The sequence below is a fragment of the Megalops cyprinoides genome, chromosome 3 (genome assembly GCF_013368585.1).
Source record: "Megalops cyprinoides isolate fMegCyp1 chromosome 3, fMegCyp1.pri, whole genome shotgun sequence".
Taxonomy (NCBI): domain Eukaryota; kingdom Metazoa; phylum Chordata; class Actinopteri; order Elopiformes; family Megalopidae; genus Megalops; species Megalops cyprinoides.
The window spans coordinates 7715893-7738837 of record NC_050585.1 but is presented as its reverse complement, the minus strand read 5'-3'; the positions used below and the strand labels follow the sequence as shown (position 1 = coordinate 7738837).

Here is a 22945-nt window from a genome sequence, read left to right as displayed (position 1 = left end):
AATTATGAATTTTGCTGATACACTTTGTGCCTTTTGGGGCAAAGCAAAGTTGGCCTGAGTCAAAAGACAATACAGGGAGGAACAAAGAAGGATTTGTTCGCACTGTAAGAAAAAAATAATCTATTCCAACTGCCTGGAATGGGCTTCACATGAGCAGGGAGAAAAAGAGGCGGAAAGAAAAAAGAAAAAAACCCTCCAACCAAACCACAATATAAAAGCTACCAAGTACGGAGTAAACAAACCCAAAGCATTACAACTCTTTCTGCTCGCGGACAAAGCCCACAGACTAAACTGGCTCCAGCCTCTGTGGCAATGTACCCTTTAACGTGTACAGGACGGTTTGCAATGTGAGAAGAGCTGGACGGCGACACTTCTCACTTAAATGATTTTACCACCACCTTCAGGAACTCAGAGATCCGCGTTCACAGGCGGAGAATGTGAACCGAGGGCGTTTCCCGCCCACGAGTTTAAAGGTGTCCGGCGAGGCTCCTCGGTGCTCTGGGGTTATGATTGATGCCTCCACCGTAATGGCCCTTTATTAAATCAGCTTTTGTTTTAAGAGCTCCGTTTTTCTGTTAAATTACAGCAAATGTGCATTATCACATTACTGCGTCTAATCCGCGCGTTTTAAGCAGATAAGCACGTCCGAGGACGATCACTCTTTTATACAATTAGCGGCCCTTTCCGAAAGTGGCGGATTATACTGATGTTTTTTATTAAAAGTGTTCAGTGCAGACTTTACGACCACAGAAAGGCGAGATTAATAATACTGAAGATGCACCCCGGTATGGGAAATGGTAATGCGTTCTGGCGCAACAGGGAGGCAGGAATAATGGAATTTGCAGAATTGTGAGATTTATGTTAATGCAACCTGCCCTTACGTATCAGCCCACTTTGCTCTCTCCCAACTGCCACCGTGACAAATGTCAAGACCTTTCTGCTTTTCACTATCCAATAGCATGCATCAAAGCAATACTGGAAACAATTTCCTCGTGTTGTTGTTGCTACCATGGGTGCGTCTTTACGAAGTGTATTTGCTGTCCAGGAGGGATGTGAGGTCACACCATTTTTGCTGAAGACCGACTGTGTAAAACTTAGAGCCTTCCGAACAACCAGACAAGTGGTTCAGGAGGTCACTGTAAATCCACAGGCAACAGCTGGAGACCTCCAAAACGAACTGGCATCCTCGGGATACAAAGTCACCAGAGGTACTGTTAGCAGCTGCTTGCATGAAACCTGCATTCAGGACTGGGCTGCAAGGGAGAAGCCTCTTTTCAAGGTGAACCAAAAAAAGCATAGCATTTTAAAGAAAGTCTTTTAAGATGTAAAAATGCAAAGCATACGTATGGAAAAAATGCATACATGTTTTCCGTTATATCATGGTTTGGTTCCTATTTGAGGAAAAGTATGAATACATTACATTACATGTATTTAGCAGATGCTATTATCCAGAGCGACGTCCAGCACAATAGAACAGAAGTGTATCCGTCCAAGTTAAATGAGCAACAGTGTCAGACCAGGCTAACAACACTCCCAGTCCAATGAGTGTGAACATTATATATATAAATACACACACACACACACACACACACGTGTGTTCATCCCGATTAGGATAAATATATTATGTATTTGAGTTATAGATATTTTTCACACCCTTCATATATTTACTACAGACACCCTTTAAAATGTGTCTATAACCAATATCATCAGATGCCTCTTCCACTTGTATTTCATGCCTACATGGTGAGATGCTTTGGCCTTAGCAGCCTCCGAACTCTGGGGTGAGAGGGAGGTGGCTGGCTGGCAGCGGACAGCAAAGAGCAGGGGCACGGTGTGGTGGTCATCCGTCCAGGTAAACCCTCCGGCCCCCTCTCGCTCTGCGACTGTGGCGTGCTCCGTTTAGGCACTGGTATCACTAAACAGGGTCCTAGGCGAACGGGTCTGTGCAGCCCCCTAATCCCCTCTGTCTCTCCTCCGTCCATGCAGTGAAGCCTAAGTGGCACATGGACAGACAGCCCGGTCACTGCGGCGGCTCGCCAGCGGGCTGACCGTCACCACCCGTCACAGACTCGGGATGCACTAATGAGAGACCACACGGTCCCTTACAGAAACACTCATATGCCACTGCGGCAAAACGATTTCATCTGGGACGCAGGGAATATAAAAAGAAATCAACAAATCATTTTCAATTTCAAGTTCTCAGCCCTGATGTTACCCCCTTCTCTCTATTATCACACATGCAAATCCATGCTTCTAAATGAACACGCTGTACTTCTGACCTAAAATAGCTAATGTTCTACTGGTTGGAGAGCAGCTGCCACCCCGTGATGCAAATCAATGGTGTACAAGCCCATTTACCCACTGTGCAGTAGTCCACTGAACTCCACAGACCAGGGGGTCCTTTTATATTCGGGGGTTCGAGATTTTAAACGTCACCTTGGCTTGTATTTGCGAAGTAAACACAGAACCCGTCTCGGGCTGCCCCCCCCCCCTCCCTGTCGCATCGTCTGGCTTCAGTCAGGCTTTAATAACAGCACCGGCGCAGACACCTCACTTCAAAGCATATCATTCCCACCAACACCTCTTCGTTCCAACACCATTTCAATTAGCCCCAGCTAATCCACCTGCTATCTCCCATCGGAGAGCAACACCTCCCCAGTCAAAGATCCTCCTCCGAGGAGATGTTAATGCACAGACACTCAGAGTAAATAGAGGCACGCACTTGAGCAGGCTCGGAGGAGTCGGGGGGGAGCGTTTCCTTGTCAGCTCAACGCCATTATGGAGGGTGTGAGCTTAACAACTGTCAAGAACACTTTATGGTCACTCACGGCGAAAAGGATCGCGCCGGTTTCATCGCTCGCTCGTGGAAAAAAAAGAGTGGTGAAAAGACGGGCTCCAACTATAGCCAAGGGAAAGACAATACCAAAATAAAAGAGAAAGGGCAGATCCGTGTGACTCCGAATGGGCCCGCATTTGCTGTGCCCGCGGAGTATCCACGGCGACAGTGTCCCACTTATTTTCCAGTGGGGGGGGATGTCAAATGAACGGCACCCCCCCCCCCCCTCCCTTTCATCTGTGCTGTAGACTGTAGATGTTTATGTGGCGCTAATTAAGTACACACTTTGTTTGGATTTGGGAAGATGAATGCAAAGTTGGTTTGTTTGCATTAGTTATACATGAAACTTAAAACACGAGACTCCAGAGTGACGCCTCTGAAAAAAATTTAATTCATAAAAATCAAAAGAAAGAAACATGGCAGGACAAAACGGTCTGTCGGATTTTCCCGAAACTGGGAAACATAAAGTTCCCAGGGCGCTGGACAGAAAAGGCCTCTGCCAAAATAGAAAAACGGAAACTGCAAAATATGCTGATGCCATGAAGATCAGAGGTTTTCTGGTCACAGGCTGAGCTGATCTGACAACAGCCCCGCTCCCCTGCTCCACCAGTTTCACAACTGAACTACTCCTCCATACAGACCTGGGAAAGCTTTTGTATTCCTACTGGATGCGGACCTTATATGGACAGTAAATTAGATCTATTCCTCTGTTTCCATCCGACTCTTCAATGAGGAGGGGCATGCACTCTGAAGACTAAAATAGTGGCGTGTCTGTCACCTCCATGAGCCTCCATACATCATCCAATCTGCCACATGTCATTTTCTATCTGCTCTCTGTAATTGTGGGTCTTCAAGCGTCCGCTGCCCCATGAACGTCTGTCATCATATCCTTACCCTTGCTAATCTTGCACATGTCACTACTGATTTATTTCTCCTGACAATGTTTAAAACTGTGTACTTTTAAAGATTATATCCACAACTGTAGTGTTCTGCAACCAGGGAGTTCAACGCTGCTCATGACCTCAATCCCCTAGCCTTGAGTGACACCTAGAGGACAAACTCAGGCACTGCAGTTTGCACTATCGCTTCTGACAATGCAGACACTGCTAAACTCCTTTTTTAAACTCCATTACTTGTAATATAGTGTTACTGGCTTCTGACTAAATTTAATACATCTCTATGGTGCAGTGGTAGGATGAGTTTAAAGAGTACACATGTGAACTTTCTCATGCAATATCCACTATCAAGCACATGACAAAAGGCAAAAAATACATCTCAAATACAAATAAATCTCCATTTTAATAAGGTTTTCATTTTTCTTCATTCTTTTTCTTCATTCTTCTTCTTCCTCAACCACAGCTTACGTTCATTTACCAATGGGTGCCGGCTGTGATGCAATAGAAACTTCTTGGCAAATTCTCAGAATTACCGCGAACCAAATCCAGCTTTCATCAATGCCTCTTTTCACGATCACACCACCATATGTGCCCACCACAACAAGAGATTGCTTCTAATGACCTCATCACACTCAGGCCACAGCTTTTACCTTACAGAATGCCTTCTGAGCTTATTTCCCAAGCCAAAGCTTCTCGTACACTACACAGTTAGAGGGTGTCACACCAGAACACATACAAGTATCTTTTGGGCCCAGAAGTCTTCCAATGATAAAGTATTTTGCCGTCAGATGTTAAGAACTGCATGATATAATATAAGAGTGTGGCTTGTAGCTATATTTTAAGTCCTTTACTGTAAGGACATGTGGTTTGCTCATTTTCGGCTGTAGGGTATTACACACACCAAGTAATCATAAGGGAAAAAGCATCACATCTCCCACAGTTATTAAAGTGTACTTTCTTCTGCCTGGCTTTGTGGTTTTGTGCTACATAGTTATCAGTCTTTCAAACACACACTGCAAAGTCTAGTTACCTACACTCCTGGAGCGCAGACAATTAGCTTTGAAGAGATCCTCTCACACAATCCACTTTAAAAGGAGTGAGGGAGGAATGGCTGGGTGGCTTAGCATGTTATTTTTTTAACAAAAAAAGAGAATAGGACACTTTGGTGTGTATCAGTAATTATTTTTTTTACTTGACACACTGCAGCCATTACATTTCAGGTTACATGCACACCCTGAGCAAACCCACTTGGTCCAGATAAACACAGCCACACAAAATGAGACTGAAGATGGCTACCCTCTCCTGGAGGGCTGCAGCTCGGCACACCTGTCACTCAAGGTAAAGGGAGACCCGGGGGGCGGGGACAAGCAAAGGGGCAGGACGCTCTGCTGCAGCCCCCCGACCCGGCGCTCCCGTCAAACCCAGCGACACGTGGCGAGAACGGGATAGTGACTCACAGATACGCTCCAGATCTGCATCCCATCAGCATAGCCCATCATCAGGCAGAGGGGAGGGGCGCTGACGGTTCCGTGCATCTCCAGGAACTCCGGCGAGCGAGCCACATCTGTCCGCAGAGAAGCAGCACATCAGACCCAGGGGCTTAGAGGGATTTCGGCTGATTCGTTTTGCACCACAGCCCAATACAAAACCTCTTTTTTTTCATACCAGCTTGCTAAAATTTTCGAAAATTACCATCATGCATTTCAGTTGGATGGAAATTGGAATGCCTTTTACTGGTGTGTCCACCCAATAAATAAATTACTCACCAGGATAAACAAGCCGGCGCTGAAATGAAAAACATCTCCTCAGTGCAGCTGTTGCATAAAATGTTCTCAATTTTATTACAGGCTTGAAAACTACTGGACAAATATGTTTGCTCCAAGTCTTTGTTCTTCATCAATGTGTGGGCACATGCTAGAAATCACACACAAACGGATGCAGCGCATTCATTGAAGTGGAGTTAAGGCAGGTTGTTAAGCAGTTAAAGAATACAAATTCCTCTACATTTGCACTTTCAAATATGCATGTAAATCTTTCAATATATAGTTTTTGCACTGGTCTTTAATGTCTGTCATGCTCACCAAGGAGTACGCTGATGATCACATGTTTATCCCTTTCAAATGATATAATGCAATTAAAACGGGAATCTGATGCAGCATTACAGTGATTCACCCACTGTTCCTAGCTATTTTATCAACAATAGAAATAGTTGTTCTTGATCAGTGATTAGGGCGTTTTAAAAGGCCTGAGAAGGCTTCCACGGGATAGCGTTATTCAGAGGAGGCTGACATAACTATCGAAATAGCGCAGAGCACACATCAACAATAGATCAGATCTGTTCTCACCGTTGATGTCCGCTTTTTCGAATCTGACCCAGACAATCTTCTCCCTTTCATCTGTTGGAGGTGTGCCTGTGTACGCCTTCAGAGGGGAAGGAAGACGTGTTAACTTTCAGCAGAAACACCGCTACATTACAGACTCATTCAGCTCTACAAAGGAGAAAAGACGAACGCCCTCTAACCTGTGGGACGACGTCCTGCAGGAATGTCACCACACTTTCCATGTAGGTCTGCTCTCTGAAAAACAGCAGGAAGAGGAATGCTGGCAGGGCTCCTCATGAGCACTGGACATTTACAATGAATTAAAATGCAGAGGTTTAAGATGCTTAGCGCAGTGATCTACAATGTACAGTGCAGCAAGTGAAATACTGCAGCACAGTAATAAAGTCTCATACAATAAGATAAACCCCGCTTGTCCAACTTCAGCAGGTGTGTGACTTAACAGCCTTTTTAGGTGCTGAATTGTGATTTCAATAAAATAGAGATCCACATTATAAATTGATTGCTGAGTATCCTCTGTTGTAACAGTTCTGTCGGTAGCTTTCCAGGTTTGTGACATTTCAGATTTGAAACAAACTTTGACTGCCATCTTGCAGACAAGCTCTACCTGTAAGCAGATGTCAAGTACTTGGTCCCTATGTACGCTAACAATCCTGACCCTCTCCTCTCCTCAGGTCCCAATCATCCGTTGCTTTTGAACATCTCTACGGTTCCCCTTTCTGAGCTGAAGTTCTGCGCTGGGCTGTTTGTAGACATTTTGCACTTTATGCTAAGGTTTCTTGAGCTGAGAGATGGATTCCTCACAGGAATAAAGATCTTAATAATCAATCACACGCATGTTTCATGATCAAAGAGTAGAGCTGAAGATTTAATATCAGGTAATATGCACATGTTTCAAAACTCCACCTCTGGTATGTGCACTGTTTTTTTCTCCTGGTCTCGAGAGATACTCCAGTCAATCACAAGCCTGTAATACTGTCATGCTCTCCCTGCTCCACCTGGACAGCTGTAAGCACGTTGAGAATTTGGGATCAGTTACCTTCTGAGGATCATGCAGTATTTACAGGAGAGGTCACAATAAGTTTAACCAAAAACCAGTTCAGGGGCCTGCTGGGACCATAGTTTAAAAGCCTTATCTTATGGCAATACCTAAACTATGAGTGACAGTCACACTAGTGAGTTTTGAGAGAGACTGAGACAGGTTGCGAGATACATGCAAACACATGTTACACCACTTCCACATGCACTCACACTAACCAAATTAAGCACTGCATGGGCTAAGATACATGTAGTTATTTATTGAAATCTTTTCAGACCTATTTAGACCATATGTGAACATGTGATATGCTACACTTTCTTAAGGGATGGATCACTGAAGATGTATTTGGTTATACAGGTGGTCATGATGCTTGGAGAGTTTTTGGGAAAGAGGGGAGGGGCACACTCTTACGTGGCAGCCTGCGCTCTCACCAGCACCCCTCCGGCGCAGCGGCTCGGACGACGAGGCGAGTCCGACGCCATCGTGTCACTGCGTCTCTTACCTGCAGGGAGAGGAGGAGCTCAGAGCAAATGGCACTCGTGGGAGAGTCACGGCCAACACAGCAGCCTAGGAATGCAGCACTGGTGAGGCTGGGCACCCATGTCAACCTCTCACACAATCACTGCAGTCAGCGCAATCAGACGCCTGCCAAGATGCTGACACCACTGTGACTGGAGTTTATAACTTCTCGTCTCCCCGCACAACATATTCGCTGTTACCAGTGAACTCCACACCCCATGTCTTGCCTTCCTACAAAATATAGGTGCAGAAACTTCTAAAAGACACTGAATACCATGACACCTTTAAAAAAAAAATGGTTAGAATCAGCTTCTGTGTTAATGATGTTCTTGCCTGAAATGTCAATCATAGAATCATCTTCTGTGTTAATTATGGTTTTGTCTGTAAATTATTTCATATGATCATTAATTCCTTTTTTCAATGGTTAAAACAACGTAAAAGAATGCCTGATGCACTTCACATCAACCTAGCTTGAAACGTGTGTGGTGTTGTGACCAAGCTAGTAAGCTAACGACTGAGCAGAAACACAATATTATGAGGAAAAAGGGAACAGCAGCAAGCTAGCTACCTAGAATCACATCAGAAATAGTGATAGCACTATATACAAAAAATCATTAACCAAATCAGTGTGTTTACAGGCAGCTGGATGGACGGCTAGCTAGCTAGTTGTCTTAGGCTAGATTTCAGAGTTTCTGTGGGGTCCCTTATCACCCACAGAACCTCGCTCGTTAGCCATGCAAACAAGATATCGTGGCTACTTAAAGCGTAATGAAGTATCCAGCTAGCTGGTTAACAAGACAGCTACCTGCAATTGATATCAAGCTAGCAAGCTAGCAGGCTTGCAACGTAACACTCACATCCTTAGCTATGTCATTCACTAAGTACTGAGGCAATAGGCTATTTCTCGGAACTGATGTACGTTTCTGCTCGCAATATGTTAAAAGCAACATAATTTGATGTACTATTTATCGTAAACATCTCTGTACAAACCCCAAGCGTGTTAGTTGTCCAGTTTACTGAAGCTTTTGAAGCGTTGCAACACTGTGATAAATAAACACAAGCCAGGCTCCCAATAAACCAATGGGAACTCCGCATTGCTTATAAGTGACGTATCGGTGATTTAGGAAGGCGGGCGTTATCGGCCTACAAACCAATCAAAGTTAAAGGAAAATGGATTAGGTCAGTTATATTACGTTGGTAAAGTAGGCCTACCTGTATTTGCCTACGAGAAATATAATGATGGCTAACCTTTAATAATTGGAAATTAGACCTATTGTACGGCTCTCCCTACATGCATTTATTTCGACACCTGTCACAATTCTGCAATAATTGCAGAAGCACCCCCCTACGTCACGGCAGTCTCTCAAGCACTCTTCAATGCAAGAAGTCAGTCCACAAGTTTTTGCAGTATTGTTTTGATTATATGTCTGTGCTTGTCCTGATATGTCCGTTCCTCTGGATGACCCATCTGAGTCTTTGTGCATGCTGTCTGCCCATGATTACATAACAATGCCGTGGACACCTGTTATGTTATGGGATAATATTACCTATTTATTTAATGGAAGATTTTGTTTGAAGTCTTTTTCTTTCTGTGACGGGTACATTTACAATCGTTCCACATAACGGGTCATCTGCAATCTATTACTAGTGAAATTTCATATTATACTCCAGCCAGAATGTCAGCACTGTCATGCATGAATTGAAAGATATCTTAGCTAAAGATATCAACCACTGAAGACAATCTCTGATGAGTGTCGACAATAAACAGAAGCAGACCATCAAATGAAACAGAAAACGTTTGTTTATTCAACATTCTGATAACCAGTAACATTCAGAGCAGGTCATGTATTTCAACATTGAGACTGTACACAAACACAAATTATCGGTAAGGACACCAAATGCCGGGTCAAGAATATCACAACTGCACAAAATTGGGCCAATTATTCAAGCCATGACATCATCTCAAAAACATAAAAAAACAAGTTTCCTCAGAACAAATAAAAGACTGCATGCTGAAAATCCCTGAAATACAAAACCCACTTTATTTCATGTTGTGTGATGCCACATTTTCATTTAACAATGGAACATGAAAAAAACATTAACTGAGAAAAAAAAAATACTTCAAAATTGCACTTTGGTCTTAAAAACAAGACATCCTCTGTTTATGTACTCAAACTTGATTGTTTAATGACAGCTGACATGTATTTAGGTAAGATCACTCTTTCTGGAAAACAGAGTATCAAAAATGAACATACACTTTGTACAATAACACTTGTATCCTTAAACTGTATTTTCTATGCTGTGAAGATGCAAATATCACAACAGCCAAAGATTGTTTTCTGTATATTCCTGTATGCACTGTAATGGAGTATCCTATGTAAAATGCTATGTAATTATGGTACTCTTTTGCGCATCCACAATGTATGCCTGCTTAATCGAACTGATTCTACATCAATACCTACGAATTACCAGGCCCATAGTGCATTTAAGGGCAGACTCCTCAAAGTGGCTTGTCTAACATAATAACATGCCCCAGAAAGTTTTTAAAGCAGACTACTCATCTAGTCCACTCAACATGTTCACCCATCAGGTCCAATTGGCTAGTTCTGCTTCTGACGCAGATACACTATATGGACAAAAGTATTTGGCCACACCTGTTTTTCAGGGTTTGGGCTAGGCCCCTTATCTCCAGTGAAGGGCAATCTTAATGCTTCAGCATACCAAGACATTTTGGATAATGCTATGCTTCCAACTTTGTGGCAACAGTTTGGGTAAGGCCCTTTTCTATTCCAACATGACTGTGCCTCAGTGCACAAAGCAAGGACTATAAAGACATGGTTTGATGAGTTTGATGTGGAAGAACTTGACTGGCCCGCACAGAGCCCTGACCTCAACCCCATCGAGCACCTTTGGGATGAACTGGAATGGAGATTGCGAGCCAGGCCTTCTCATCCAACATCACTGCCTGACCTCATAAATGCTCTACAGAATGAATGGACACAAATTCCCACAGAAACACTCCAAAATCTTGTGGAAAGCCTTGAAGAGTGGAAGCTGTTATAGCTGCAAAAGGGGGACCAACTCCATATTAAAGTATATGTATTTGAATACAATGTAATGGTCAGGCGTCCGAATACTTTTCTCTATATAGCGTATATTGATTTCATGACTCAGACCTTTTTTTCCTCTCATTTCAGCATGAGAGAATCCATCATAGTGGCCATTCCAAGACTGCAGTCGACTCTTAAGTGTTAATCTGCAGAAGTGCCAAAGCTGTCGCCTGGCCCTGTGCCGTTACGTTCTGACCATTTCTAGGCACAGTGCTCTGCTCTGCTCTCAGTTTGCACGTAGGAACCGGTGCTTATCAGCAAACGTCAAACAAGCAGGAGGCAAAGCAAGAAAGACAACAGAGTTGCCATGTGCTAGAGAGGGCACTGTGGGTAGCCAGGGAAGGAGACCGGCTCTGCTGAGCGATACGAGTGACAAGTGAGATCCTACAACAAAGGATGTGGAGTGCTTCCTCCAAAGCCACCCTGCAGGTTCATCCCGTGTACCCAGCATCTGTACCCTAGGGTAGTGATTCTCAATCCTGCTCCTGGGGGCCCCCTGCTCTGCACGTTTTCCATCTTTCCCTGCTCTACCTACCTGACTGAACTCACCAGTGGTACTTTTGACTAGCTGAGCACACCTGATTTAATCAAGAGCATGTACACCAATTTCAATCAGGTGTGTGTGGAGCAAGGACAGATATGCAGGACAGTGGGCCTTCAGGAGTAGGACTGAGAAACACTGCCTTAGAGCATCCAACCCTGTACTGCTCAAACACTGACCAGGGATCAGTGCATAAGAGAGGGAGGTGGAAGTGGAGGGCACAGATGCGATTTTACAAATGACAGCCCTTCTCCTTTCCTTTTTTCTATACACTGCTGGCTGTGAGGTTCACTACTATTACTGGAAAAGGGAAAAAAATCCCTCATAGCTTATTGTGACTGAAAGAAAGAGACAAAAGCTCTGGAGCGAAGGTTAAGACGCTGATCTTAGTCCTCCATGCCAATGCTGTGTTCTTTCTGAACATAAACTTCACCTTTGATACTTATTACTTACGTCTACTGATAAAAAAGCAGCACCTTCAGTTCAGGATGGTAGTTCCATCTCATTAAATGAAAAAATTAACAAAACATTACAAGATGAGAAATGTGAACAAAACCAAGATACATATATGAGACCAAGATCTGAGATTAAATTCTGAATGGATATTCAGATAGTGACAATCTTTATCAACAATACTGGCAACTCAATCCAAAATTTAAATGGTGTATCCTTTTGACATTTTGAAGTATTAAAATATAACAACATATAAAAATATATTGCTTTAGTCAATGTATAGTTTGGGTACTTTTCTAATATATGGATAATCTTTTTTTTTTTATTTAATATTTACAAGTGGATGGAAATTTGACTGTTAGTCATTTTCTCTTTGGGGGATAAAAATAAAGATACACCAGTTAAAAGGACTGTCCATGCCCACACTGTAGGAGAAAAGGATCCTATAAACAGCTATACATCTACCAGGACTGTAGACATGAAAAGCACAATTCAAACTTCATTACAAAAACACAAGATCAGTAAACCGCCCTCCGGAAGCTGCACCTGTGCCACACATGGAGCAGCTGTGCATGGCTCGACGACGTGACGTAAACACCGACCCCCCTCTGTAGTGTGGCTCCAGGGGCGTGTGGGCAGCGCCGGGTGGACGGAGAGGGCGGAGGGCGTGTCTTTGGGAAGGGGGCGGGGTCTGGTGAGGGGGGAGGGGCTACAGGTTCAGCACACGCACACGGTGGCCTTGCGGTGCTGCTGCAGGAGGGCGGAGACGTTGGGGGGGTGCTTGTGTCCCCTCCCGCCACGCCGCACCGCCGGCCGCTCGCCGTTCCTGCGCCGCGGGATGCCGGGGGAGGGGAGGCAGTGCGGGGGCCGCGGGAGCCCGCGGCGGGCCCTCTTCCCAGCCGGGCTGGAGCAGGGCTCGCCCTCGGGGATGCGTTTGCAGCCGGGCGGCTCGCCCTCGCTGGGCGGAGTGCCCGTGGCCCTGTCCGCGGGGCCGCCGCTCTGTGACGTCACCTCCTCAGGGGAGCCGGGGAGGTCGCAGAGGCTCGCAGAGGGGCCATCCCGTCGCTCCCGGCCTGGAGGCAGCTCCATTACAGGCGAGGGCATCTCATAGTGCGGGGTCTGCACAGAGAGACACAAAGCCCGACATAGCTCAGTATGGGAGCTGTAGCACCACTGCAAGCTTTACAAACACCTGACTGATGCCCACATGAATAAAACACCCTACGCTGACTATAGCCTAGAACATAGTGTCACTTTTAACAATGACAAGCAGTTGTATTGGCAGGGCACCTGTCACGCTGTACGAGTTGGATTCGATTTCCTTCTGCAGATTCAGTGTAGCCTGGGCCAACATTCCACAGGAGTTTCAAAAATCACATAGTTGTGGCGTTTATCAGCACCTCAGGGCACAGTTGTGATCACCAACCTTCCCGTTTCCTTTCCGGCTCGCTCATTCTTGCATTCAGCATCTCCCCATAGCTCAGTACCTCCTCATCTCCCACAAGCACACGCTTCACCCTGGTGCTCCAGGCAAGTTGCCATCGTGTCTTTCATCTTCCACAGCTCTCTTTCTGCTTTTCAACAAGCTGCTGGCATGTTGCAATGGCTGATGCTACATCACAATGGCAGATGTCACATTACAATGGCTGATGGCGGCCATTCCCATAAGCTTAGCTTGTAAGACCTGCCACTGAACTTTGGGGAAAATGTTCTAACTAGTATGTGCTTGCAAGAATAACTATATTTGTTCATAAGCACTGGACATATCACAAGACATAATCCGTTATAAGTTCAGCGTATAATTTGTGTGTATAATTTCAGCATGTATTTTAATCATAACAAAATTGTGACAGTTACTATCATTATAAATTGGGGCTAAAATCATATTGTGCGCTCTATGCTTAAGATGAGAAGAGACAGTGAGACATAAGAAGCTGCCTAGCTCAGGATGCTCTAACAGCAGAGGTACCCAGCCAGAAATAATGCCCGAGGGCCAGAGTCCAACAGGTTTCCAAATCACTTGACACTTTCAAGCCAAGAGCAGGTGGTTTGGTAATTATGTCAATTACATCAAGATCACAATTACTGTATACGAGTGAAGGGAAAACCAGCCACGGTTCTGCGCACTCATGCCAAAAGTTTTTAAAAAAAATATTAATCAACATGGACCGAAAATGGGCATCAGAAATTACCCAGAACCCCGCGCTGCACTCCGGTCTGGCCGGCGGCGGCACAATAGCGGGACTTGGACGCGGTGCCCCGCCAGAGCTCTCAGAGCGCCCCTTCACTTCGTCTAAAAAGGTGCCTGTGCCAGGGGGAAATTCGGAGATCAAAGGCAAAAGGACGCTGCCCCGCCGCACTGAAAAGCAGGCCTGTCTGCCTACTCTCTGCCACTCATCTCCCCCTAAAAACACCAGATAATAGCCGGCCTTTGAAAAACACTGCAGGTGTACAAACAAGATGAGGAGCCTTCTTCACAGCCCCTGCAACAATGGTGCCCGCTGTAGTTGTGAATGCAGAGAGAAGAGGCCTCTCATCATCGGCTTGTTTCCCCCCCCCCAAGGTAAATAAAAAATTGGCATGAGTGCTCCACTGCATACAGTGCACTCCGGCTTCTTTGTGCGCACAACAAAGCCCTGTGTACAATGGGCAGGGGAGAAGCTTGGCTAATGTCATTACCCAATACAGATGTCTTCAGGGGGGAGGCCAGGCTGGCCATGAACAGGATGCAAATTTACAGACAAGTTCTCATGCTCTTGGATTATAAAACCCTTGTCAATCTCACACCTGGCATTTACCCTCTCCAGCCCGGTTTTTCCATTAACAACGGGAGCGAACCTCCTCAGCAGTTCAGCTCTTATACTACAGGGGAATGAATCGCTCCGGTTGCGGGGCCGTACCCTTGCGCCTGCAGTGCTGACCTCGGTGAGCAGGGTGCTGGGGTGGCGCCCGGGCCCCTCCGCCAGGTTGAAGATCACCTCCTCGCGGTGCAGGGGGAGCCGCAGCCCCCCGGGCTCCTGCAGCGCGATGACGATGACGCTGGTGTTGTCGGCACGCAGCATGCGCTGCCGCCAGCGCAGGAGGGCATGGCTCACCAGCCGGCGGGCGGACGACACCCCGAATGGCGCCTGGGGACAGAAGCGCAGGGTCAGGGCGCTGCCAGATCAAGACTGCGCTTTACTGATCCTGTTTTAAGTCTTTTATCCATATCTATCTTAGTCGGAGTATACTGACATTCAGTGCTGTCAATGAAAGAATGTAGTCTTTATAAGTGTACAACAGCACACAAACTACATGCAACTGACAGTCTGTATCTGATTTGATATTTGATTTTGAATCTGAAGCTAGCCAATTTTTGCACTGAAAGCCGCCTACCCAGACTTTTGAAAATATGCAACAACTCATTCTGTAATACATATCACTGTCAAAAGACAGCAAACTAATGGCATAAATTATGGCACTAATTCATACTCATACACATAAGCAAGTTATACATTACATACATAATATTACATACTCATACACCGTGAATCATGTAATTATTAAATATATTTTGCTAGTTATGTCCTTTGATGTAAACACTAACCACTTCTACTTAGGGTTGGTGCCACTTTATATTGCATGTACCTATGATAAGGAATAATTCAATTAACAAGTACATACATCACATCATGTTCTTCTGGGCAGCTAATAAAGCACAGCTAATAGTCTATGTAGCTATGTAACTGCATTGTGGAATAGCACTGAAGAGAATGGTGATGAACTTAAACGTCAAGTTACTACATTGAAAAAAGCTCTGAAGAAAATGAGCCCATTAGGTATTTAATAGCAATTATCAGCGGCTTCCTGACCAATTGCTAGCTCACTATATTTGATAGATTAATGTGCATTTGCAAAAAGAGCTGAGTTGGCTGGTGACAGCTACTGATCTGAAAGCTTTACCCAGCTGGCGAGCATGGCATATCCATCTGTCACCACATTAACATGGCTACTGCTGTTACAAAGCAAGATAAATTCAGCAGTGACCTGTGTTATGTCAAACAGCTCACCCCAGTGACAGCATTCAAGTGAGGGTAAGGCACACAGGCAACGCCTCTGTGTTTCACTGATAATGGAGATTTACAGTCAGTAAGCTGGACTGACTTGGTCGGTTTCACCTTTTTAATGCCAAGTTTACAGCACCCGTCAGGAATTACAGTGCAACTTTTGCCAGACTTTTCCACATTGGGGAAAAAAATATCACAGGGTTTTGCCTGTCTTTTCCAGGCATTCCAGACCCATGCAGGAACAATGTGTAATCAAGTCAAAAACAGGACCCAAAAAGAACGCAGAACCCTGTGCCCCCCCCCCCCCCCTTCACATCCCACCACCCCCCAAAAACAAAAACACCCTGATGTCCCCGCGCGCTCACCAAGGCCTCGTCGTGGTCCTGGCACATGGTGACGGCGTCCTGCGGGGGGACCATGTTCCACAGCCCATCACTGCCCAGGATGACGTAACGATGGCGCCTGGGGTCCAGCCTCACCACGCTGGTGTCGGGCTCCGGGGACACCACAAACTCCCCGCTGTAGAAGTCATAGCTCCACAGGTCGCCTGTCCAGCGAGAGGGAGAGCGGCTCACCGGAAAGAACACCAGGAGTGAGAGCGGCATGGAGCGCTTTTCAGTGACAGATTCTGACATGTTTAGGGAGGCCGCTGCACGTGCGGGCACACGCAGGAGGGCAAGGAAAAGCAGACAGAATGTAGTTAAATGTTACGCTTTGGCCTAGACAACATATCCTCTGTCTTTTCCTGCCCTTGCCTGTTTATCGGTGCATGTGTAAAAGTCTCCCTATGTGCAACTAGGCTGCCACCTTCCAAGTCCCAAATGGGAAAATTCTAAGGAACACTGCCTAGCTGACAAGCAAAAAGACTTATACTTTAAATCCTTTTGGGTCAATGTAGGCTTCGCCATGTTAAAGTCCCTTCCGATACATGTGTCAGACAAATATACAAATAATTACAGAAGATTTAAGGCAAGCTGAAAGCAAACAATTCCAGCTAGGTCCTGATGGTAAAGCTTTGATTTATTTTCACCATTCCCATCCTCCCTAGAGATTCACCCTCATGTTTCAACAATTATTTAAATATAAAAACAACCAAACGTGATCATTATTAAATCAGCCTTAGGAGAAAGCCAGCTGGACACCAGCCATAGATAAGATAAGATAGAAAGCAAACAAAGGAAAATCATGATGTTTCAATTTTTCCCTACAGCAGCAACTTTAGCTGTGCAATGACCAGTAATCACCACATGAGGGAGCCCTTTACAGACATTCTAACATCCTGAGCACAGCTTGACAGGCTGTTTGTTGCTGGTCATTTGGAGCCCTTCTTGTCCTTACCCAGTGCTCGCGCCACTGCAAGGAAGGGGATCTGGTCGATAACGGTGCTTCTCCTGACTGGGCCATTGTGGGTTAGCCTGGGCCTCTTCCACACCACACGGTTCACCCCTGACTTCTTCATCACACTGGGACAGGCACATCAGTACAGAGAAGACAGTCAGTACCACAGAAACAAAGACGCTGGATTGGTGGATCAACATCCAACACCGTCATCTAACAAAGTCCACAGGTGAAGAAGGGTGGGCCCCGGTGTGCCCCGCCCACCTGCCTCCCAGTCCCTCGATGCGGTGCCTCTCCTTGGGGAGCTCCGGCTTGTGGTCCTGCGTGACCTCCACCGCCCGGATCAGGCGGTCGGATGGATGCTCCCGCACCCCGAGCACCACCGCAGAGTCCCCCACGTGGGCCACGAACATGCAGTCCCCCCGGATCACCACCACGCTGGCCGTGGTGCCAGACGTGCTGGGGAGCCCCGTGAGGGTCTTGGGCCACTCCGCTGCAGGAGGGAGGGGAGGGGGAGTCACATTTATACAGGGAACACGCTCACTGCCCACTCTACACTCTGGTCAATGACCCAAGACATTTCAATTCACTGAGATTCCAGAGACCATCCAGGGGTACATGAGAGATCAAGAGCAAAATAATATAACATTGACTTCAGCGGGTACACCAAGACCTTCTCATGAAAAATGCTAAATAAATTAACAGAAACAGCAGCAGGCATGTACATGTTTACCAACTAAATGATCATTTAATTTGATCTTTAATTGTTTTAATCAATTTAAAGGTAACAATGTGTTTAACTAAGTCTTTGGTCTTAGTATGTGACGAAAGAACATTTTTCTGTTCCTGACAGGATTTGATCTATAGAATCAAGAACTGACATACCTGCACAACACATTATTTCTCATATTTGCGTGTATTCAAAATTATGGATTCAAAACCTACAATTCCTCAGTTAACACAGCTGAGTTCTGATGAGTGCATATGTTAAGGACATTTGTGAGACTATGCGCAAGACCAGCTAAGCACCATGCAATAAAACAGAGTGTGCAGTAATTAATTAAAGGGACTTCACTGTACAATAAATTTGATGTGACTGTGGACATTTAGCCAATTAGCCCGCGATCTCTCGGCCAGCAGGGTTACACTTAGAGCAGGGACTCCAACTGAAGCAGCAAAATCAGGAGGTGAAGAACTGCACATTGGCATTCTCATAATTGCCTATGACATCACTTTAGACCCCCAAGCCACGGCAGGATGCCATAAAGGAGAGCATTTGGAAACTATTTAATTAAATCTACATATTGGACCTGCCATGCAACTGACCTGAGAAATCAGAAGTACTGAGGGGTCACATACATTCTGATGCCTGAAGGGATTCTTCACTAATCTAATACCCACTGTGTGACATTTCTGTGAAGCAGTATGGCGTGAGGGACTCTACACTTTACCAGGGAGCACATACCAGGTGGTACTGTTGTGTCTCAGAGCGAGCTGCTGAAAGTTGAAATTCTTCAGTAAGTATCCGGCACCCATGAATGGAGTATTTGTTTTACTATGGTGCATTGTTCGGCGTTTTTGTAAACTGGCCAGGGAATGCAGACGAAAACTCGATGTTGGATAAATCTGGTACAATGCACCAAAATGCGTCAACATGTATATTACCGCCCCCACAGTTTGGCAAGGATCCCTCCTCGTACGGAACATCGCGAAGCGGATGATGGTTTCCCACGGCTCTGGCCTCAGTGCCAGTTCTGTTTCCAAGCAGCATTACAATCCTGTCACGTTTCGCATCGCTTGCTGGTATCCGGACTACGGAATTGAAACGCCCTGACTGCTGATTGGACAGACGACATTTTGCACTATAAATATCGCCTCTTAATTGGATGAGTGGGCTGCCCGTCATTTAAATGCACTGCATCAAGATGTACTGCACGATGGCAACAGTGACACTAACCCTGGCTGTACCAGGAACTCCACATATTTGTTGCTAAATGTATACTCGTGTGACTACAAATGCGCCCGAACATTAGGGATTTTCCTATTGCGGTTATATTATTTGAATATTAGAAACAGCTTGCTAGCTACCACGGAAGTTAGCAATGTTAGCCAAATTATCTAGCGAGCTAAATATCACAATAACCAATAAATACTAGGATTTGTTAAAGAAAAAAATAGTCAAGTCGTAATTTAATGCTGACGTTATCAATGTTATGTTAACCAGACATTCAGCTAGTTAACGACCATCCATCATTCGACACGCGTAACGGTGCTCTTACATAATGCTATGATTTGTTATGAGCCATAGCTGACATTTTAAACACGACACCCGCAGGAATGGAGGGCATAGTACAGGCAGACCTGCCAACGTTGGGGGATGGGGGAAACGATCACGGGCATTTTTCCGCCAGTTTTCTTCTGGCGCCTAATTTTAAAATATGTTACACAAAGAGAGCATTACAGGTGTCAAGCTATAAAATAATAGTTAGCTAGCTAACTGTTGCAGAGTAGCTAATTATCGAATGGCACTTGGGTAGTTACCGACATCCTACAAAACAGACAGTCCCTATGCTTCTGCTAGCAGATACATTTCTCATTAGCCTGCAAATTAAAATTAAAACACACAAGGAAATAAAGTACTGGATGGCACACTAAGCAGGTAATATCAGATTAGTGCGATTTGGGTGTTGCTCTGAACAATTTCGTGCAACGTCAGGTTTTTTACATGCAGTAGTCTGGCTAGCCTGCATTTACTGGAACATTTGCAAGATGCATGCGTTTTTTCAAACAGCTGGCCTACAAACTACATTAAAAGTAATTCTTGTAAGATGTTCACGTCGTTGTACTGGCCCACTTACGCAGCTTCTTCCACATGGCATGGTGGCAGGCAACAAACCCTTTGCGGATCGCTGCGCATACTTCCTCGTAATCCTTAGACCAAAATCCACGCTGCTTCTTTATGAAGTCCCACAAATGATCCCGTGCAAAATGGGCTGCCTCTCGACCTCCGTGACCGTCAAACACCGCGAAGAAGGCCACAGACCGCCGTGGTCCAATCTTGGTTGCTGCTTCTCCATCCTGCCCCAGTGCTGTTGTAAATGTGCAACTACTTTTGTGTTCATCGGCTGTAACGTGTTGTGTCCATGACACAGTGGCGGGAAGAGGACTAATGACAACATTGCTTTGAGTTGGATCCTGAAGTTCGTTCCCCGGCGTGTAGTGAGCACAACCACAGATGTCCACTTTTGCCTCCGCAACTCTGACCGAATCAAGCTCACCCTCGCTCGGCTCTTGCTCCACTACAACCTCGGTTACATCTTCCATGTATTTCCTGCCTCCTTGGTCCGAGAAGACACTCACTCGTACCAACAGTGAATTTTCCATGGCTGAGGGAGCCCCCACTGTTAAATAAAGATGCCGTGTAGATGCAGAAATGGTGTTTGTACTTTATTTCGTCAAGTTTTACCAGCTAAGAAATACACCTCTCTCGTTTCGTCTTTTGTTTATTTTCTAAGCTTTGAAAGCGTGCCCAGGAACGTCCTGACGTCACAGCTCTAGCAACTGGGAAGAGATGGGCTGTGTTTTTGGTGTGGGTGGCCACCCGTATTTTTTGCTCTGCAACCGCCTCTGGAAGGGGGCGTGGTATACAATTTTGGGCACGTTTAGTGGCTCGTGATTGGATATCGTCCGTACGGTCTTCAGGACCTTCTGTTACGGTCCAAATCCAAGCCAAGGGCTAAAGGAAGGTACTCCATTTGGGATTTTCTTGTCACACTAAAAGAGGCCGACATAGTTGAGAGGGTATTGCTTTTGGCGGGTAAAGCATTTCAGCATTGAGAGGAACAAATTACCAAAGAGAAAGTGTCCCTACGCACTATTGGTGGTACATATTTGCAAGATCTTCTCTGTCCCAATTGCAGCCTGCCCAGAGAGATGAGCCTTCCCTCCTGCTTTCCGGCCAACAGGCTGGTCCCCCAAACAAATTGAAACAGGTTAACAATTAACACGATTGACCATTAATGTCTAGTTTCTAGGCAGAGGTGGCCTTACGGGGGTCTCCTTCACAAGGTGTCATGTTGTGATAATTCTACTGTGAGTTTTTCAAGCTAGCATTTAATAAGATATCTAACAACAAACTATGCATTGGGTTTGTTTGTGTGAGAGGCAATGAAATGTGATTTCTGTTCAGATTAGTAAAACAAAACAAAACCACCACCCAAATGTTTTTCTTGTTCCTTCCATATACAATATGTATAAACTGTAGATCCTTAAAAACATGTTAAATCATTCTGGAAGGGCCATATGCTCCTTTGTAGTTCATTATAGTTCCCGTTTATAGGTCATCTGCATACTACTTCAGCAGCTTTGAATTTCCATAAATGTTTAAAACAGCCTAAGGTTTCCCATCAACACACACCTTTGGCATACGATAATCAGTTAGAAAAAGCAATCATGTAGAAAAACAATAAACAATTTATCAAAGCATGCTTATGATAATGAAACTAACTAAATAAATAATTAGCCACCAACAACCAATGTCTGAAATAAGAAAACTTTGAAAAAGTAAAATGCAAGTAATATCCATATTGATATATTTCAAAAAAATATGCAAATTCTTTCATAAACATGGTTTGTATATCTTCTTTCTGTGCACAGGAATATGATAACATAGTGCCTATTTGGTGGATATATAGTAATCAATTGTTTTTTCCTGCTTTTGGAAACATTATGTAGTTGATTTACACTCACTATGTCAATAGTGATTATACAAAAGAATTTTACTCTCCTGTCATCTAATATGGCTATAACATTGCACCCTTGATTAGTATGAAGAATTAATCTGTGAAAAATTTTACATATGTACATAAGTAAATATATCCATGAAAATATGTTGAATATTAATAAATACATATTGAGCCAAATAAATATCAGATATATAAATACTTACGTATTTATAACTACATACATTGGAAAATATTTTATCGATATGTTTCTCATTTTGACAGGTTTAATTTTTATTCATCTTTTTTTTTTTCACCAGTCTCAATATTTTAGCTGCTGTGACAGAGGACTGGGTGGCAGTAATGCACCATATTGGTTTATTTAGAAAGAAGAAGGATTTGACAGAGTCAGGGCACATGTACATGTATCCGTGTATATGCTTGTTCAGAGTTTTTCAGAAACCTTTGTCAATTAAAAACTTGCTGAAAGTTCAAATAAGACCACCTCTGTAAACTTGGTTTAAAAATCCAAGTGAACTACCTTAATCATTAAACTTGTTTTTCATAACACTAGTTAGAGGAGTACTTTATCCCCACACTGGTGTGAGTTTTAGATGGATGGAAACAGGGATAATGAGCTTCTTATGATAAGCCATAATCAGATTCAGACAATGTGATTTAGTGGTAAGGAGGAGTGATCATTAGCAATAATAGGGTGAAATGTGAGAAAAAGAAATGTGAGATTGTGATTATTGGTTAGGGTGACCATACATCCTCTTTTTCCCGGACATGTCCTCTTTTTGGGACCTAAAAAATGCTTCCCAATCTCACATTTCTTTTTCATAATTTTGTAACATTGTTAAAAATACTTTGGAACATACATAACATCCTAAGACAAACTATGCTATAAAAATGCTATAATCATGGTTTTTCAATCTTAAAAGTGGATACATACGGCCTTCTGTAGCTTGACAAAGCTTCTTTGTATCTTTCACAGGCAGCTTTGTCAAGATTAGAAGTGCAAAGCTAATGAATAACGAACAGTGAAATTCTTCTAAAAGAGAACTACAAGAAAAATAATTTTAAAATTAAACTGTGCTCATTAAA

At 44.4% G+C, this 22945-nt stretch overlaps 2 protein-coding genes across 4 annotated transcripts in view; both read right to left on the bottom strand.

Annotated features, from left to right (window-relative positions):
- Nucleotides 1–8692, bottom strand: part of LOC118775482 (breast carcinoma-amplified sequence 3-like) — a 228806-nt gene extending 220114 nt beyond the window's left edge. For both annotated transcript variants that reach the window (XM_036525425.1, XM_036525426.1), the window contains exons 1-5: nt 8620–8692; nt 7522–7612; nt 6254–6308; nt 6078–6153; nt 5190–5296 (exon numbers count right to left, since the gene is read on the bottom strand). In XM_036525425.1, coding sequence (XP_036381318.1) covers nt 5190–5296; nt 6078–6153; nt 6254–6308; nt 7522–7592 — 309 coding nt within the window. In that variant the 5' untranslated portion in view covers nt 7593–7612; nt 8620–8692. The remainder of the gene's footprint in view (nt 1–5189; nt 5297–6077; nt 6154–6253; nt 6309–7521; nt 7613–8619) is intronic.
- A 3729-nt stretch (nt 8693–12421) lies between these two features.
- On the bottom strand, nt 12422–20687 carry LOC118775280 (protein phosphatase 1D-like). 2 transcript variants are annotated; one of them, XM_036525111.1, is made up of 6 exons: nt 19976–20687; nt 17382–17610; nt 17118–17242; nt 16145–16326; nt 14634–14861; nt 12422–12852 (listed from the first exon to the last, which is right to left on the bottom strand). In XM_036525111.1, the coding sequence occupies exons 1-6, from the start codon at nt 20499–20501 to the stop codon at nt 12451–12453; spliced, it is 1692 nt and encodes a 563-aa protein (XP_036381004.1). In that variant the 5' UTR covers nt 20502–20687; the 3' UTR covers nt 12422–12450. The 2 variants fall into 2 exon arrangements, with proteins under 2 accessions (XP_036381004.1, XP_036381006.1); XM_036525113.1 differs by having other exon boundaries at nt 14655–14861.
- Nucleotides 20688–22945: the final 2258 nt, after the last annotated feature.